The sequence below is a fragment of the Sturnira hondurensis genome, unplaced genomic scaffold (genome assembly GCF_014824575.4).
Source record: "Sturnira hondurensis isolate 20B ecotype Veracruz unplaced genomic scaffold, ASM1482457v3 Scaffold0002597, whole genome shotgun sequence".
Taxonomy (NCBI): Eukaryota; Metazoa; Chordata; class Mammalia; order Chiroptera; family Phyllostomidae; genus Sturnira; species Sturnira hondurensis.
Window position 1 is genome coordinate 4,215,806 of NW_028075228.1, and position 19,144 is coordinate 4,234,949.

The 19,144-nt window shown below is 56.3% G+C and overlaps 1 protein-coding gene across 3 annotated transcripts in view; it reads right to left on the reverse strand.

The window, feature by feature from the left end:
* Positions 1 to 19,144, reverse strand: part of GSE1 (Gse1 coiled-coil protein) — a 412,599-nt gene that overhangs the window by 253,999 nt on the left and 139,456 nt on the right. For all 3 annotated transcript variants that reach the window (XM_037040251.1, XM_037040252.1, XM_037040250.1), the window contains exon 2: positions 7,526 to 7,706. In XM_037040251.1, the coding sequence (XP_036896146.1) occupies positions 7,526 to 7,706 (181 nt within the window). The remainder of the gene's footprint in view (positions 1 to 7,525; positions 7,707 to 19,144) is intronic.

Sequence of the window (19,144 nt, forward strand, 5' to 3'; positions counted from 1 at the left end):
GAGGAGGCCCTGTCGGAAGGAAGGGGGCTGACGAGCAGGCAGAAGCAGGGAGGGATCACGGGCTGAGGGAGATTCCAGGGGATGCCTGCCCCAGACCTGTGGGGTCCAGGGTCCTACAGAGGAGCTCCCATGGGAGACTTGGAGAGGGGAAGGAAGGGAAGTAGGGAGGGAAGACGCGTATCGTCACTGGGGTCTCAGCTCTTGGGCCTCCTGCCTGAGAGGCCTCCTCTCTGCTCCCCCCTCAGAGCCCTCCCAGCTGCACTGCACTTTCTCTGCCATTCTGCCCCTTGTGACAGCCCATCTGGGCACACTTGGGGGCAAAAGGGCTGGGCATTCCCTGGGGGTGGGCAACACAGCTCAGTGGTCTAATGGTGCCAGCTGGGTGCCCAGTGTGCCCGAAGGTGGGACCACAGGCCACTTCCTGGGGCGTGGTAGTAGAAGGCTAGGGGAGGGCCTTATCTGGGTCTCTGGGGTGAATCCCCTCTCCCGCAGCCAGGGTGGGCAGCAGCAGGCAAGGGCACTGGGGTAGGGGCTGTCCCTACCCCAGTGGCTTTGGCCCTGTTCTCAGTGCTTCATTGCACCACCTGCTGGGCAAATGCAAAACTGCACCTGGGACCTCCTGGGGTGGGTGAGAATCCAGCTCCTCCTGGACAACCCCAGCCAAGGTGGCATGGGGACCCCCATCCCTGTTCTAAACACGCTGGTTAGTAACTGAGGTTATCCTCACAGCCACACCCTGCAAGGGTGGTTCTGTCATCATCCCCACATGCACGGGAGTCAGCTGACCCAGAGTGCACCTGCGGGGGCTGACCTGGGTTAAAGCAGGTCTTTCCTGGCCGAATGGCTGTGAGGCTTGAGGGCCAGTCCCGGCAAAGAGCCTGCAACTGTGCCTCCTTCAGTGCCGGCACTCGGTAAACACCTGCTTCCCAGAGCAGTCCTCACCCGCCTGCCCATTCTTGTGTCTCGAGCACAGGCTCTGCGCCCACAGGCTGCGTGGCCAGCTCAGCCCGGGATGACTCGTGTGGCTGGTCAAACAGTGGCCTCCCCAGACTTCCACGTCCTAATGCCTGCAACCTGTGAGCGTGTCATTTCATATGGCAGAGGGGACTTCGCAGCTGTGATTAAGTTACGCGCACCGAGATGGGAAGTTATTCTGGGCTATCTGGGAGGGTCCAGGGCGATCCCGAGGGTCCGTCTAAGCAGGACGCAGGCGGGGGTGCACAGAGTGTGGTGACAAAGGTAAGAGGCTGGAGTGATGTGAGCCACGGAACGCAAGTGCCCCCGGAAGACGCCAAAGGAAGGAAACGGATTCTCCCCTGGGGCCTCCAAGAGGAACCCAGCCCCGCCTGCACCTGGAGTTCAGCCCAGGGAGACCCCTGTGAGACCTCTGGCCTCCAGACCATAAGGGGATACACTCATGTTGCTTTGAGCCACTAACTTCATGGTGGTTTGTTGTGGCCACACAGAACTAATATAACTAAGAAAAAATGGTTCCCAGACCCACGTAGCACCTGACACACAGCAGTTGATCTGTAAACGCTCTTCTCTATGTGTGCGATCCAGGGATCTCACAGACCCTCCCCAGGGTGAGAGGAAGGACCAGTCACTCACGGGAGACCTTGAAGTGTCCTTGACCCTAATATGGCCCAAGGAAACCTTGGGGGAAAGCAGGCAGCCTGTAGTTGCTAGAATTTTGTACTTTAGAGCAGGGGCCTGGAGCGGAAAGAAAGTTTCTGAGATGGAGTAAGGACCTGCTTGGCACGTCAGCCTTCACGGCCCAGGACGTTCAGGAACACACATGCCCTGTCTGCTTGGAAGAATCACATTCCTCTTTACCTCCCCCAGCCAGCCTGTGCCCTGGTAACCGCTGACTGAAAAACATGCATTCACTCAACACGCATCTCCTGAGCAGCTATTATGTACACTGTGCAAGGCATTGGAGAGATGAAGAGGACAGTAAAACACGGTCCCTTCATGGAGATGACAAGTGTGCTGAGCATGGGCTGCCTCAGGGCCTTTGCACTTGCTTGCCCCTTGGCCTGGAACTCTCTGCCCACTGCCACTTCCTCAGCAAGACCTTCTGTGCCCACCCTGTCTAAAGGCACAGCCATCACACACCCATATCTCCTACCCTGCTTTTCCTCATGGCACTTGCCACCGCCTGGTATCACACACTGACTTGCTTATTCGTTATTTGCCTTTCTCTTAAATGAAAGTTCTTATGGGCGGGATTCCATATGTGGCTTGTGCACCAACATGCCCTGCGCAGTGTCTAACACAGCCTTTGGCACACTATAGGTGCGCAGCAGATACCTGTGAGCAAAGACACACATGAATGGCAGTGCGGAGGTGAAGACAGACATGTGAACGGGCAGTCACAACTAGGCTGGATTGGAATCACAGTATCTACAAGCAAAAGGCGCTGGGAGAGATGCCCAATTTCCAAATGGTTTCAGCTCTCAGTTAGAAGGTCATGGGTGAAAGTTGGTGTGAGCATAGCGAGAGTATCACAAATGATGCTCTGCAAGCCAGCTAAACTCAGATGGTGCCAAACTGCGATAGGCCAGGCCCCCGAGGGCCAGCTTAGCAGCTGCAACCCTGTTAAGGGGAAAGCAGGTCAGTGGGCAGGTACAGACCACGGCCGGGTGGTAGACAGCTGGGCCACAAGCCCAGTGCCCCTGGAGGGTGGTCCGTGCCTGTGCACAGGCCTCTGGAACCCTGCCCTGAGCCCCGGAGCAGTCCTGTCTGCAGCTCAGCTGACCTCTTCTTCTCCACCTGAAATCCTGACCACAAACTTAGTGGGAAAGAAATTATAGACTGCAGGGCAAACAGACCCTTTTAACAGCAATTTTGCCAGGGATAAAGAGCTGCTTTTATCTTTATGCCATCAGGAACCGTGCTTAAATCAGTGCTCAGTTTATCGGTTTATTAAGTTGCCCAAGTTAAATTCTTTTCTATTTTACGGAAATCTGCATCAGTCAGACAGACCCACAAAGTCACACACTAGCCCGGGGGACCAGCTAAAAGCAACCAGACCTGCGTAAGCAGGGACAGCAATAAACAGAGCACGGGGAGGGTTTCCATGGCTCAGCACGGGAGGGGGCCCGGCACTGTAAAGTCCCCACCAAACGTCCAAAGAGGCTTCTGGGGAGAGAAGGACTTACAAGAGCCTCTCAGGCTGCTTAAGCTCCTAAACCTCCTGCCCTGACGTGCAAGCTCTGAGTTCCCAGAGTCACAAGAAGTTCCCCAAAAGATAAACACAGCGCCAGTTGGAGAGAACACTGACTTTGGATCCTGGCTCGGCTGGAGATGCACAAGGGGAGAGAGGGATACAGGGAGGAGGGAGGCACCCGCGCTGCACGCGGCGCCTCCCCATTAAAGCTAGGAAGAGGGGGGCTTACCCGCAGGGCTGGAGAAGCCGCAGCTGAACCCGGCGCCTGTGCCCTCCAAGCAGCTGCTGCCTGGCAGCGGGGAAAGAAATCCTCCAACGCCTTCACCCAAGCAGTCAGCACCAGTACCGGCTCCAAGCGAGGCCTGCCAAGGACTTCTCGGGGCCCCAGCCAAGTACCCAAGTGGAGGCCCCGCCTGCCTGGCCAAGGAGCCTGACCCTGGCCAGCTGGAAGCCTGTTTGCCCAACAAAGAGACAAAAGCTTTTGTGAGGCCAGGACTTCCGGTGGTCACCAGCTCGTGCCCTCAGCTGTTCCCACGTGCCAGGTCCTGTGCTGAGCACTGCACACAGACTGGCTCTTGGATCCTCACAACCAGGGGGAATCGAGAGGCACACGGAGGTTGTCTGCCTAATAACAAAAGCTTGGAAGGGGCAGAGGCAGGATTTGAACTCAAGGAGTATGAGTCTGGATCTGCACGCTTGAAGATGTTCCCACTCTAAGTACACCCGAAAAACACACATTTAAACACACGGCCAGAGAGGCAAGGAGGAGGAAAATGAAGCAGGCCCAGGGCAGACGTCACTCCTACAGACATTCAACTGCCGGGCCCCAGGAACGCGGCTGGGGCCTGGACGTTGTAACTGGAGACTCAATCTCGGCCTGGTTTTCTGTGGCCCAACCCCAGCCCGAGTGGGCTGCTGGCGGCTTCCACTATCTCAGTTAATAAAGATCACGAACCACTTCAGAAGGCATTCTGTCACTCAGAAAGGACATCCAGGGCCCACGTGGCACAACTACGGGGCTACCACTCAACCAAGCAGCCTGCAGCCCTGAGGGCCTCTCGGGGAGCACATTGACAGAGACCCAGACAAGAATGGCAGCCCCTGGAGTCGTGCCCTGTGCAACCCGCATGACCTTGCAAGTCCGCGTCCCCGGTCACTGACGCTACGCTGCAAGGAAGGTTTCGCTAGTACCACGTCTGCTAGGAGCAGCTAAGCTTTGGGAATTTTCAGAACCTTGCAACAGCTCTGTGGTTGGGAATCGGCAGTGCTGAGACTTGGAAACCCGAGCCCAGCCTCTCACGGCAAGCGACGTCCTTGCTTATCCCCAGTGCTGCTGCTTCTCTCCCAAGGAGGCTGTGACAAAGACAATCGTTCAGGAATGCCTGTTCCCATCAGCTGGTGATGAATTAGGAGTGTCCTCTTGCTAGATTTTATACCGCGTTCAAGTGACACATGAGAAATGGATCTTCCTTTGACCAAAGGCTTCGGACTATTGGAAAGAGCTGAGCTGGGGGCTTGCCGTCCTCAAGGGAAGGATGCCTTGAGGCGTGATTTTGGTTGCACCCTTCTCCCACCAGCTGGAGACCTGTGGTCAGGCCCAAGTTCATGCCTTGCCTGCCAGTTCCTCTGCAGCCCTGAAGCGACACCCTGCAGGCAACAGGCAGGGTGGGCACTTTGAAAGCTGGGCTAGAGAACCACACAGCCTCTGCTTTGCAAGTTGGAATGTGTGTGTCCCTGGGGGCACTTGGCCCAGCCACCGGGCCCAGAACAAGGGTTCCTGGTGTGACAGCTTCTTTTCCATGGCAAACACTGCTGTCTCCATGCATCAGACATCTATGTGGGGCCGGGGATCAGAAATGAACTGCAACAGGCAGTTACGCCACAAGGCAACAGATGCATCCCCTGGCCTTCCCACAGCCCCTGCCCTTCTCAAAAAGGCCCGGCCCGGGTGGAAGCCATCTGCGCAGGGCAGAGGAGGAACAGTGGAGAAGACCGAGAGGGGCTGAGAGCTCTGGAGAGAGAAGGCAACAAGGTTCTGTGTGTGTGTGTGTGTGTGTGTGTGTGTGTAAGACAGTCTCAGTGCCTGTGTGCACATGTGTGTCTGTGTACCTGCATGCTTGTGCGGGCTTTCTTGAGTGCGGTGCATTTACTGGGTCCATCCCTGTGTGTTCCTGTGTTTGTGTGTGTCCACGTGTCCTAATGTGCTCACCCCCGGCCCTGCCCCACTGTCCAGCTGGCGGCGCATCGCTGGCCCTGGGGGCTGAGCCTGCCCACCGGATGAGAGGTGGCAGGTGTGTAATAAACCATTAGTCACCGTCATGTTTCCGAGCAGCAGCAGCCTCCCTGGGAGAGGCTTGACAGCGGGATGGAGATCCTGGCTGGTCTCTGGCCGGGAAGCGGCATGCCCACCCCCTTCCAGGCAGGGCTGCAGCCTGACGGGGAGCAGCTGGCAGACGTGGGCCTTGGGCCTTGGCCCTGCCCCAGGGCAGGGGGTTTGGCTTTGTGTGTGCCAGCCCGGGGCAGGGTGGGTAGAAATCCCTGAGGGTCATGATTTTGCAGGATATTTCCCAGAGCTGAAGGGCACCTGGGTGGAGAAGGAAGGTCAGGGTCACAGCCTTCAGGATGCTCCACGCTGCCTGGAGGGGCACCAGCTGGTGACTAGGAATTATAAATAACAGTGCTAATACCAGCTGGCACTTCTGGGCACTCAGGGCATCCGGTCCTATGCTGAACGCTCTTCATGTCCTGGTTAATTTAATTCACACATCTGCCCTGTGGGCCAGGCACTCACATTAGCCTTCGTTCCCATTTCTCAGATAAGGAAACTGAGGCTGGAATGGGAGAAGACATTTGTCCAACGCTCCGAGTGTGCCGGGGAGCCGAGGGGAAGGGTTCCCCAAGAAGTACCCCTGCCCACCACCTGCAGCTCCCCCTCTGCTGCCTGACCACCCCATCCCCATCTGCCCATGAACTCCTGGTCAGCAGGGTCTGTCCCTGGCCCAAGGCCCAGCCCCTTCCCAAGTTCACATCACAGAAAGAAAGAGGTGAGTGCTGGGGCGGCCCTGGAGGCAGGTGTCCCGGACAGAAATCCCGACAGGAGCGCAGGGTTGGCCAGCACCTCCATTCCCCCCTTCCCCCACCGGCTAGCCCGTCTACTCCCAACTCTGGCCCATGTCTCAAACAAGCAGGGCTTTCAGCCAGCTGTCCACACCATGGGCCCCCACAGAGACAGGCAGGCTGGGAGGTTCGGGACACAGTCCTCTCAGGGGGCAGTGACAAGGTAGGGCACACACAGAAACCCACTCAGAGGGGTCTCGCTGACAGAAATACGACCCCGGGGATGCTCCTGGGCAAGAACACAGGTGCCCACCATGCACCAAAGTCCAGCTAAAGGGCCCGACCAGAGATCCACTCACTGCACCTGGCCCAGGGTCCACAGGCCCCACAGTCAGTGCCTCGGGACTCACACTCACAGGCCCGCCGGCCAAGCAGGGAGCCCACCTTTGTCCCCGGGAAACAGGATGGCTGACAGTGCCGAGATGGCAGATGGGGTCTCCATGGCTTGCAGGGTGGGGGTGAAGCACCCACACCGGAAATTGGTGGCATTTTCTTCCTTAAGCCAAACGCCCTTCTCCCCTCTCACCCAGCTCAGGTTAATACCCTGGAGAGACTTGTGCCAGGACATGGCACATTCACAACCGAAAAACCCAGAAATGACCCCTGTGCCACCAGCAAGAGAGGGCGCACATGGTGGCAAGCAGCGCGACAAAGGAACAGCACATGTCCGTGGGGAAGAACGCGCTGCGGTGACGGCCCAGACCCACCCTGCAGCACCGAGCAAGCCTCCAGCCCCGGGCCCGGGGTCCAAACCACCAGGGAAGAGGGGCCGTGGGTTGGTTATACAGACACAGGTGCATAGGAAAAGGCAAACACAAGGCGATGCCTCCGCCTCGGGGGCAGGGCAGGACACGGGAGCATCAGGGCCAATGGACTGTCCACTGCCGGGTTGGGCTCATGGGTATCCATTACATAAATTTTTAAAATAAGTGAGTGCATACAATAGAACGTGGAGATAAACAAATATGGTACAACAAGCAAAGGCGGCCTGAGAATCAGGGGTGGGTGTCTGTCCAGAAGCTGGGATTCTGACTGAAACCACTACTTGGTTTAATCCCTGAAGAACATTAAAAAAAAATCCAAACTCAAGTACGGGAGACTCCGCCTCCAGGCTGTCACCCCAAAAATGGCACTCATGGGGTGGAACTCCGAGCCTGGACTGGCTTTGGGGCCCCCTTTCCTGCCAGGGGTGGCATGATCCACTCCAGTTCCTAGAGACACAAAAGTGGCATCTACCTGTGCCTGCGAGGTCTGGTCCGGCCCCGTCCTGGCTGCTCTGCTGACACCGGGCTGGCCCTAGCTCCTGGGCGGTCTTGGGGCCTCTGAGCAGGCTCTCTGCTGCGGCACCCCGCCAGGGCTCAGGCTCCCGGGCGGGCGGGTGGATGGCTGTCGGTGCCTCGAGAGATGCAGAGGTGACCTGGAATGACAGGAAGGTAGACACAGTGAGTCTTGGCCACACCTGCCGAGAGGTGCCATTGGGTCTGTGGACGCCTTCCTCCCCTACGATGGCTGGTGGCCAGGGACTCAGCTTGGCTGGCAGTGGGCAGTGGAGAATTGGTGCCCCGCAAAGCCAGTGCAGTCTCTTCCTCTCTCAGCAAACCCTGCCCAGGAACACCAGGCAGGTTTCGGTGCCCCACCCCCACCCCGGGCCACTCAGCTCTTGGGGAGGCTGACGATGACCACCCACTCGTTAGTCGTAAAGGTAACCAGAGCCCTCCTCAGCTCACCGGGCCGGGTGGCCACCCTGCCCCTCCACAATCCCACATTCCTCTGTATTTCTTAAGTTGTGGTGAAATACACATAACATGAACTGTACCCTCTTGACCATTTTTAAGCGCACAGTTCAGTGGCATGAAGTCCACTCACGATGTTGTACAACCATCACCACCACGCATTTCCAGAACTTTCTCTTTACTGCAAATGGAGACTCTGTCCCTGTGAAACACTAACCCCCTCTCTGCCTCCCTCTGCCCCTGGTGACCACTGTTCTGCTTTGTGTCTTGTAAACTCTGACCACCTTGATCGCCCCATCCCTTTTTCCCATCTGGGGGAGCCGAGGCTCAGAGAGGGGTGGTAGAAGCCTGAGGACACCAAGACAGGGTGAGTCCAGGTCAGCAGGGCTCCAGACTCTGGGCTCTCCCCTCCCCCCTCAGATCCTGGGTGGGGGAGGCGAGCTGAGCCCCTGCGTGGGCTCGGGGCCTGCATAACCAATGGCAGCTACCTGGGGGCCAGGCCCGGGGACTGCCCGCCCCCCAGCTTCCTGATGTTGAGTTCCAGGGCCAGCGTGGCTGTAGAAAAGCAGCTTCGTGTTGATCCAGTTTCCCCCCCGGAATGAGTGCTGTAAAACCGAAGTGTCTGGGAGCGATGAATGGCTAAGAATTCCTCGGGTGAGCACGGGCTCCACCCGCCCTGCGTGTGAGAGACGGGTAAATTTACCGTTTGTTTCCGGGAATGCTTTAAATTATGGGATCCATATGGTGACGCAGCCCAGACCACAGCCCCCGCAAATCCCACAGGCCTGCTGGCGGCTTAGGCTGGAGCCAGGAGGAGGCGGCACCTCGGCCCAGCACACGTCATTCATCCGCTCACTGGCTTGCGCGGGACCCAGGGGTTGGGGGGCATCGGCATGGCAGGGACCCTGCACACCCCACGCTGGCGGGTTTCCGCTGCTCTTGCAACTGTGCCCTAACTGTCTGGGAAAACTGCCAGGCACGGGTCTGCTGTGTTCGCCATTGGTCATAGGACGACCCAGCCAGTCAGCGCCAGGGACTATTGGGATTTGAACCCAAGCAGTTGGGAGAAAACTTGGCTGCTACAAAGCAGTCAGGGGTGGGAGGTGCACAGCTTTTAATGAGAGAACAGCAGACAGAAACAGAGAATACCACTGGGCAAGAAGGGGTGCAGAGGACGAGCACCGCAGGAGTCTGAGAACGAAGGAACTCCACAAGGGCTACGAGAATCCAGGCAGGCTTCCTGGAGTAGGCCGAATTTGAACAAGGCCTTCAAAGGGAACAGCATTGAAAAGGGAGAGGGGATAGGAGGGACAAGAAATTCCAACACACGCCCCTGCAGAGGCCAATAAGGTGAACCATACACCAGGCACTGGGTGGGTGGAAATGCAGGGGCAGCCCTATTCAGCACCGGTGGGGGTTGGTTCGAGGGACCCAAGTCCTATCTCACCAGATCTGATTTTTCAAGAGGCAGCTGGGAATCCGTTTTTAAAAGCTGCATTCTTGTGACTAGTAAGTGTTGGTAACTGATCAAAAACATGTTAGAGTGCGGTGTGACCCCTCCTATAGTGCTGGCAAGATTGTACAATGGCATGGCCTGGAAGTTCTTCAAAAGGTCGAAGACAGATTTGTGAGAGGAACCCCACAATTCCACTTCCCGGTAGGTACACAAAAGAACCAAAAACACGTGTCCACACAGAAACCTGAATGCTCACAGAGCCCTCACTCATTCGGATGAACGAATTCTGCCAACAAAGAGAATGAACCTGCAGGTGGGCCGTTCCTCAGGCAGGCAGGTGTGAATCAGCCCAGCGGACACCTTGACTCGCAGCCTGTGAGGGCCTGCGCAGAGGACCCAGCGGAGCCGTGTGATGATAAATGCGTTGCAGGCTACTAAACTTGTAGTTGTTTGTTACGCAGCAGTAGATAACTGATACAACCAGGAAAACTCTAGAATAGTATGTGCCCAGCTCCAAATGTTCCCTAGCACATGGCGAGCCAAGCCATATGTCAGACACACGAGGGGACCAACGCCGGTCCCTCCTGTGGTCTAGCTCTTCACACCCGTTGGTATTAATGGGTGGGCAAGGCTGCCAGACACACGTGGTGCTGTGAGTAGGGGTTCTCTCACACCGGCCTCATCAAAGGTTCTCCGAGAGACCATCAGACGGAGGCAGAGACCGCCTTTCCTCACCCTTCAAAGCCGAATTTATGACTCTCATTGATAAAAAGCAGGCCCTTGAGCCAACATGTTCACTGTGCCTTCTTTCCACCAGAGCCACGAGTTCCAGGCTCCAGGTCGGCCTTAATTTAAAGTTCTGTTAGGACCTGGCCTGGGAAAAACATCCTGCCCCGCTGAAAGCGGCAGCATCTCAGAGCTCATGGGCCCCGCAGAATGAGCGGGGTAGGTGCTGTCGTTTCCTTTATGCCTATCTCTGGACCGGGGCCACTGCGCTTAAAGCATTAGTCAGTTACAGGAAAGGCCAAAGTGGGTGAGGGGGTGGATCCCAGGGTTCTTTAACGTGAAAGGCACTGCAGCCCACCACCTGATACCCTAATGAGCTCTCAAAGCATTACACTTTCTCCGGGGAACAAGCGGTCTCTGAGCACCAGCTGAAGGCAGAGCCAGGGGTGGGGTGGGGTGGGAGAGACAGTGCGCACGGCACCCTGCTCTGGAGGGGGTGCCCTGCACTAGAGGGGGCGCCCTGCACTAGAGGGGGCGCCCTGCTCTGGAGGGGCTGCATGCTGTTTTCGGTGCAGCGCAATTTCACTCACTGAACTAGTCCAGGAGGTCCCCACGGCTGAGGACCTCTGCTCCACTGTTTTTTAGGGAGTGGTACCGAGATATAATTCACATGCCACACAATCCGCTCATTTAAAGTGTACGATTCAATGGCTTTTGATATAGTCGTGGGGTTGTGTAACCATTACCAGAACCCGTGTGGCAACACTTGCATCATCCCAAGAAGGAACCTCGCACCCACGGGCAGTGGCGCTCCGTTCCCCGCCCCCAGCCCTGGCATCCACAACCCCCTTCCTGTCTCTGCCTGCCTGCGCTGGGCATTCCACACACACAGGATTCTACACTGTGCAGCCCGTCATGTCTGGCTTCTTTCACCCAGCACCACGTCTCCCGGGCTCCTCCGTGTGTGACGTGTAAACCATCTACAGGGTCCGGCAGAAGTCACGCCTGCTTGAGTGTGGTTGGTAGGGTAATAGTACGGGTGCAATAATTTATAGTTTTAATTTGAACATTTCCCCCGAAGTGTCATGTGGTGTGCTTGCCTGTGATATTGTTATGTTACAGAATCACATGCTTATGATTTTGTAGTAAAAGATTTTGTAATAAAAAGGGGATATTACTTGTGCCAGGCCCTGTCTTTTTAAAGCAAGGGAACTTTCAGTTTGGGGGCCCTTGGCAGCCCAGAGGCCACTGGAGGGAAGGCTCAGGATTTCTCTCTCCAGCGGCCTCTCTGGCAGGGGCAGGTGGCTGTTACCCAGGCCTGTTTCTCTCGCCCTCCCGGGTACCCAGCCAGACTCCATCTCTCAGCCTCCTTGTAGAAATGTGGGGCTGGGCACTGGGTCCTGGTCACGTTCCCCAGCTGAGAGGTCTTATCAAACTGACTTAATGTCTCCCAGCCTCAGTTTCCCCTTTGCAAAATGGGAGTGATCGATCACATCATGACTGCCTGTCTCCCAGAGAGATGGTGGAAGGAACTAGATGAGTTATTTCTGTTAAAGCACCTGCCACATAGTAGGTGCTCCAGAAGTGGCAGCAAATCGCATGCCCTGACAGCATGAGCATTAGGAGCAAGGGTCAACGTGGCACAGTGGTGGGCCCGGAAGGCCTGACGGGGGCTGTGTTAGGGAAGTCTCCAGGGCCTTGGCCTTGGGCAGTTTCCACCCCAGCTGGCAGGGCCGCCTTCTATGCTCCTTGCCAGCTGCTAGCCTGAAGCCCTAAGGCAGCCCAGGGGTCCCTGAAGTCAGGGTGACGGGATATGCGGTGTGTGCTCCCGTATTTTTCCGATCATCCCGAATTCTTTTTTCCCAAGTAAGCTCAAGACGCACCCTGGGGAACTGGCCGTGCCCTTCTTGAGCAGAGCAAACCTGGGACTGTGACCTGAGTTGCCTCTGGCATAACCAGGGATAACAGGCAAGTCATGGCTGTCATGGCTGTTCTGACCTCAGTGTGTGACTCTGGGAAATGGGCCAGTAATGCCTACCCTAGATGTACTGAGCCCTACCACGTACCAGGTGCCCACTGAGTACTGGACTCAGCAATCCATTTAATCCTCCCAATGACCCTACCTTCACTGCCGCTTTGTAGAGGAGGAAACTGAGGCACAGAGAAGTCAAGTCAGCTGCCCAAGGTCACCCAGCTGGTCAAAGTCAGAGCCAAAGATCCAGGCCAGTGTTTTATCCTCTGTCAAATGCCTAGACCCCACGGTGCAGATATGACAGGGAACAGACCACAGGAGACAGAAGAAGAGATGCCAACACCCCAAGTGCACAAAAGAACGCGGCATCACCTTCCTTTTGCCCCGAAGAAAAATCATGTGCAGGCAGGAAGCCGAGTTCAGGGAGAAAAGCTGCCTCCTTCCCAAACATCAGTGGCCAGCTGCATGGCTTGGCTGGAAGGCAGGGTGGGTACAGTGAGGGGCACCTCCGGGCTGGCCAGAGACCTCTGCCACCTGCCAGGGACACACAGGTCACAGGACTGGTGCCATCTGCCTGGGAAGGAAATGGGGGACACAGGCAAGCCGTGCCATGGGGGCCCCTCTTCCCCCCGTCCTGGTCCCCCCAGAGCCCACCCACAAGGACGATGTGTCCAACAAGCTGTGGTGGGAGTTCCCATTTTGCACTGTAAGCTAGTGCATCCGCGGCCAAAAACCAGTATTTTACGCCCCTTAATTCCTTGTAACAGCTCCGTAATGGCAAGCAGAGAACTCCAAATACTGCAATAAAGGGACTTATAAGGCTCTGGGTCAGGGGAAGATGGAGCTGCCGAATGCAGAGTCCCTGATAAGCAGACAACTAAGGGTTATTAAATGTTCGGCGCAGACCAGGCGTAATTGGGAAGTTATTAGATATGGAATACACACAGCACCCAGTAAATGAGTAATCAGGGACTAATTAAGCTTGTGCGACACAGCAGATCATGCTAGAGAGGCTGGTGGCTGCCACATCTGTGACAGCAATTAGGGGCGCTCCGGCTGCAGCGCTCAGTGGGGGGCAGGGGGGCGATCACAGGCTTGAGTTGACAAGACTCATCCCCACCAGAGTCCCCCCAGGTGTTCCCACCTCTCACATGCCAGGCTCACGGGGCCTGGAGGACAACAGAAGCTTAAGGGGACACAGGGACCAGGACTCGGAAAAATGAGAAGGTGGCTTTGTCTCTGGCTTCAAGTCTGGGCAGGTGATGACTCATTGTAGCCGCCGGAGGGGCAGAAACAGTTATTACTGTCCACCTGGACGATCCGAGAAGTGTGTGCACAGAACCATCTCCTGCAGCTTTGCAATGGTTCTATCAGATAGGCAGGATGGGGAGGAGAGTACAAGCAACCCATTTTATAGATGGAGAAACTGAGGCTAAAAGCACAGTTATATGGCTGATGAAAGAGAGCACGAACTTGGGTGGGAGCCTCTGCCTGAGCTCCAGGCGGGGTGGTCTTTCACACGCTTTCTAATGTCTCTGAGCCTCAGCTTCCTCATCTGCAAAAGGGGTGCTGAGAGCCATGCCCACGGTGCAGGGCGATCAGAAGAACGCCTGGGTTAGAACCTGTGCAGCCCAGCACAGGCCTGACACACAGGAAGCCAGTGAACGCACCTGTTAAAGGAAGAACAAGGGGAGGCCCAGCCTTACCTGCCACGGAGAGAACCCAAAAGTCTTGATTCAAAACACTGGGGCAGTCAGGGCCTGAGAACTTCTGGGTTCAGCTGAAACTGGGGGGCTCTTTCCAAGCCAACGTGGAATGGTCATGACCCTAACGCAAGAGGAGGCTGGAGACAAAATGGTTGGGGCTTTCCATGGTCACAGCTGTGCATGGAGAGCACCTGCTAAATGCCACGCCCCGGGCCAATCTTTGCAGGCATCGGCCCGTTAAGCCTTAGACAGCCCTGAAGTCTGTCTGTTAGGCCCCATTATATAGGTGAGGCAACTGAAGCCCAGAAAGGGCAGGCCGCTTGTGATGTTTGGCCCACTGTGTGGATGGGCAGGTAGGGCACCATGTCTCTGAGATTCATATTGCAAAGTGGGAGTTTGTGGCTAATAGCACTCAGAGCCTTGGGAGATACACCTGGGCAGGTCTGGCCAAGAAAACTGGAGCCACAGGGAGGCTGGCAAGATATTTGGTAGCAGGCAGGCCGGTAGAAGCTGGCCAGAGGCAGGCATGCCCAGCTTCTACTGCTTTTGTGGCTGAAGGGAACATTCTAGAAGGCATGACCCCGGCCCCCTCTCTCAAGGGATGTCTATATGGCAGTCCATTGTCCCTTGAAAGTCGTGGGACAGGACTCTGGGCCGCAAGGGTCCAGGCCGCAAGGGTTGCAAGGGCCTGTGACAGAGTTCAGGCATAAGAATTCCTCCCCGTGGCTGCCACACAACAGAGTGGGTGGGTGTCGCTGGGGAATCAGCTCAGGCCCAGCCAGAGCTGGAGGGAGAGAGCCTCCTGGGACAGGGAGGACACAAGTCCTTGGCATCAGTCTCCAGGGCCACCTTCTGGAGGCCAGCAGCGGGAGCTGACTGGTCTCGGGCCAATCACTGCCAGACTCTCCTGGGGTCCCTGTCCCACCCCCGCTGGTGCCTGCTGTACCAACTGACCTCCCCCACCTTCCCCGGGAGAGAGCTTCCTTCCCACCAGTCTCTGGGCACCCAGCCTGTCCGCTCCGCCCCCAGCCATGCCTGGGCCTGGTGATGCTCTGAAACTCAGCCTGCCAACCCCTGAGCGCAGTCCTTCACCAAAGTTTCCACCCCTCGGCGTGGCATCCACTTGATTTGGCCCAGCCTAGCTCTTCACACACCTGTCGTACCTCCCACCCACCTGCCCCACTGGCTACCTATCCACCTGCCCCAGCCATCTGTCTGTCTGTCCAACTGTCCATCCATGCCTGTGTCTGTTTGTCCATCCATCCATCCACCCATCCATCCATGCACCCAGTAAACATCTGTTAAGTACCTATTATGTGCCAGGCACCGTGCCTACGATATAGTAGCAAATAAAAGTCAGAAATTCCTGCCCTTAGGGAGCTAACATTCAGGTTAGGGGAGACAAGCAATAAAGAAACTCGTATTGGCATGCCAGCTGTCGGAAGTACCAAAAAGACAAAGAAAAGGGAGAAGGAGGAGGCTGGGTGGGTGCAGTTAGAATTTCCCCCAGGCTGGCCCCACTGAGAAGGGGACATTTGCGCAAAGACTTATGGGAACAGGGGAGCCAGCCCTGGGGGTGGGCAGCTGGGGGCGGTGTTCCAGCGAGCACGATGGCCCTGAGGCAGGAGCGTTTTTGCAAACTTTTTCTGAAAAGGCCAACTAGGATTTTCAGCCTTGTGGACCAGACAGTGTCTGTTGATTCAACTTTGCCACTGCGGCACCAGAGCCGCCTTAGCCAATAGGACCATGAAAACTGTGTGGCTGTTCTAGTAAAACTTTATGGACACAGCAATTTGAATTTCACCTAATTTTCATGTGTTGGAAAATATTGTTCTTCCTTTAATTTTTTTTTGCAACCATTTAAAAACATAAAAACCTCGCTCAGTTCACGGGCAGCATGGACACAAGCTGTGGGTGGGATGTGGCCTGCTGCGGTTTGCTGAGCCCTGGCCCAGAGGCAGCCGGGAGGCCTGTGGGGCAGGAGGACTGTCTGCGGGAGGAGGGGAACGGGGCTTGACTCAGAACAGAGGCCAAGGCTGGGAGAAAGGGCGATGGGGGGCCTGCTGCACAGACGCCCGCTGGCTTACTTGAATCCGAATGACACGCCCCAAGGGACTGCAGAAGGTACCCACGTGTGTCTGTACCACTGAGCTCATTACCTTCAGTTCTCCCCTCCAGGCATCCTGTCGGGGCCGGGGCCAGATGCAGAAACTGGCTTGCCTAGTGTAAATCCCAGCCCCGCATCTGTGAGCTGTGTGCCTTCAGGGGAGTGAGTCTACTTCTCTGTGCCTTGGCTTCCACATCTGCAAGACGGAGAAGACGCCCCGGGTAGGCGGGGGCTTGGTGCAGAGTTTCCAGTGGAAGCAATATGGGGGTCTGTTCACGAGCTACTGTCAATGACCACGAGCCCCCTGCCCACTCCACAATGCCTTATGCCCCTCTCCTACCTGAAATGTCACCCCCAGTTCTCTCCCTGGATTCTGTCTCCAGCTCCCCTGCTAGGCAGAGCTAGACACTCCCCCAGCCCACCTTCATTAGTGCTGCCAACTTAGGGGCTGCGCTTCTGCCTCCCCAGACTGTGGCCCCCTGGATGGCACCTGTAACCCAGCCCTGGCAGATGGGGGAGATATCTGAGTTACACAAGGAACTACATGAAGGGCTGGGGGAACAGTGTTTTTGGCATAGGGAACAGTCTATGCAAAGGCTGTGAGGCAAGGATGTGCCTGGTGTGTTTGAGGAAGAGCAAAGGGGCCTGTGTGGCTGCATGGGAGCAAGGAAGGCAATGGGGCTGCGTTCAGAGGGTCTGAGGACCCTGCAAGGACTCGAGCTCTCCTTTAAAGCCAGACGGGAGCCCTGAGGGTCTAAGCCAAGGAGAAATGCAACCTGATTATTGTTTTAATTTTAACTTTTTATGTTAAGATGCTTATAGATCCACATGCTGTCATAGAAATAGTACAGAAAGATCCCATGTACCCTTCCTTCAGTTTCCCCCAATGCTGACATCTCACGAAACCGTAGCACAGCGTCGCCAGCAGATAGTGCCACTGAGGGCCCACATATGCAGCTTCTTACGTAGCCCCCCGCCCCCAGTGTGACCTGTCCTGGGCCACGTGTGTCCTTCACCCTCTGCAGTGTTGCAGCTGCCATGGGTTCCCGTGCCCACCACCACAGCCGGGGTACAGGCAGTTTCGTCACAGGCACCCCCGCGACACTCTTCAGTGAGCACACCCACCTCACCCCTGCCCCCGACCCCCAGCTTGGCAACTGCAGATCTGTTCTCCATTGCTCTGGCCTCCTCACTTCAAGCATGTTCTGGAAATGCATTAACACAGCATGTAGCCCTTCAGGACTGGCTGTGTCCACTAAGCATGGTTCCCCGGAGCTCTGTTCAGGGTTTGGGCATAGCGGTAGTTCATTCCTTTTGTTGTGGAGGCATAGTGGTCCGTGGCGTGGCTGTCCCACAGCTTGGCGGTCCACTTGCTTCATTAGGTGGAGGGAAGCCGCCCCGGAGGTTCGGCAGCTCCCTTTGCCTCCTGCCCAGGCTCACACCCACCACAGCCCCGTCCCTGCTCCCTCCTTCTGTCTTCAGAGTCTGTACCTAGCTCCACTGCTGGCTACCAGTTCAGGGCCTACACCCTCCGTTTGTGACTTGATGCCCTGTTGATCGGTCACAATGCTCCCCTCTCTGGCCCACCTGTCCTCTGACATTACCTCCTTTGATGTCCCTAGCTGGGGAGGTCAGGCAGCTTATTGACAGTAACTGCAAAATACGCTTCATGACCAAGTGTGGATCAGAGGGGTTTAGGAATTTGCCAAACACCACACAGCTGCAAGATGGGCAGAAGCCTGCCCTGGTGGGTGTAAATGATCACAAAGATAGATTCCAAGGGGCGAGCAAGAGCCAGGGGTGGGGGCGGGAGGCAGGCTCTGCCCTGGACTCAGCAGGGGGTTGGCTCGACCCTGTGCTTCCACCGAAGGGGCCTCGCCCACTGCAGGTGAACATGACATAATTACTGTGGAAGGAACTGCGCCGTCTCACCCAGGGCAGTCAGTTTATCACGCGCTGACAGTGCATTAGCTAAGTGATCACTAGACTATTAATTTTTTCCCCAGCCCTTGCCAGGGGTATTACAGTGAAAAATGGCAGCTTAACCGCAGGGAAATTCTTCAGGGTGACAAAAATAAAAATAGCTCTAATTGAAGTTGATAGAAATTATACCCTTTAAAAACACACATCGGGGTGCACTGGCTATAATGTAAATTAACGCCGGGGCAGGGTTTCTGTCACAGGATCGTGAAAACACGATGACAGCCACAGCAAACAGCCTCACGGGGCATCACATCTGCTCGGCTGACACTTGGCTGGGCCTGGCAGTGTCAGGGAGGCGGCAGGGGCAGGTTGGAGGCCAGTGCCCACCAGCCTGCTGACATGACTTCGTCTGCTCAGCCGACCCCCTGCAGAGGGAGAGTGGGCAGGAAAGCACCACGGGCCCTTCTCCACTCCACCCTGCGGAGGGTAGATGTGTCCTGGCCACCCTCCAGGCCAGGGGCGGGGCCTGGGGTAGAGGTCCCTGGGCCCTTAGCGAGCCAAGTTACGGCCCCAGCCACCAACCCCCACCGCTGGGCCATGTCCCAGAGCCAGACGCTGATCTGAAACTTACACATGAAAACATGTTATGTGTTTTCAGCTCCCCCCAAATTTAGCCAGATTCTGATGTTCTGGCACACAGCAGTGAGTCATCTTTCAGTCGTCAAAGAGGTTTCAATCCGGCATACGAAAAAAGAATAAATATAATGGCAGTAACATTAACAAACTCAGGGTAGCATCTGCGCTGCGCTCTGTACTGTTTTAAGTACTTTCCGCATAAATTCACTCGGTCCTCCCAACCCGTGAGGCAGACAGTGTCGTTATCATCCTCATTCTGCAGAAGAGGAAATCACGTGGAGGCCCAGAGAGGCTGTGTAGCCTGCCTGGGGGACCCCTGGGGCAGAGCCAGGAGCGGAGCCAGCGCACAGCCTCTGAGCCGCCCTGCCCGGGAGCCGGTCGGCCCAGTGCCAGGATGAGCCCTGACCTGCCGACACACCGCACGGACCCTGCCGGGCCTCCGCCCACTCGCAGACCACACCACGCACCGCTGCCATCGGGGCTGTGGCCGCACACTTATGTGTGTTCATTTTTTAAAAAGATTTTATTTATTTAGTTTCAGAGAAGGGGGAAGGGAGGGAGAGGGAGAGAAACATCGATTGTTTTCTTCCTACGTG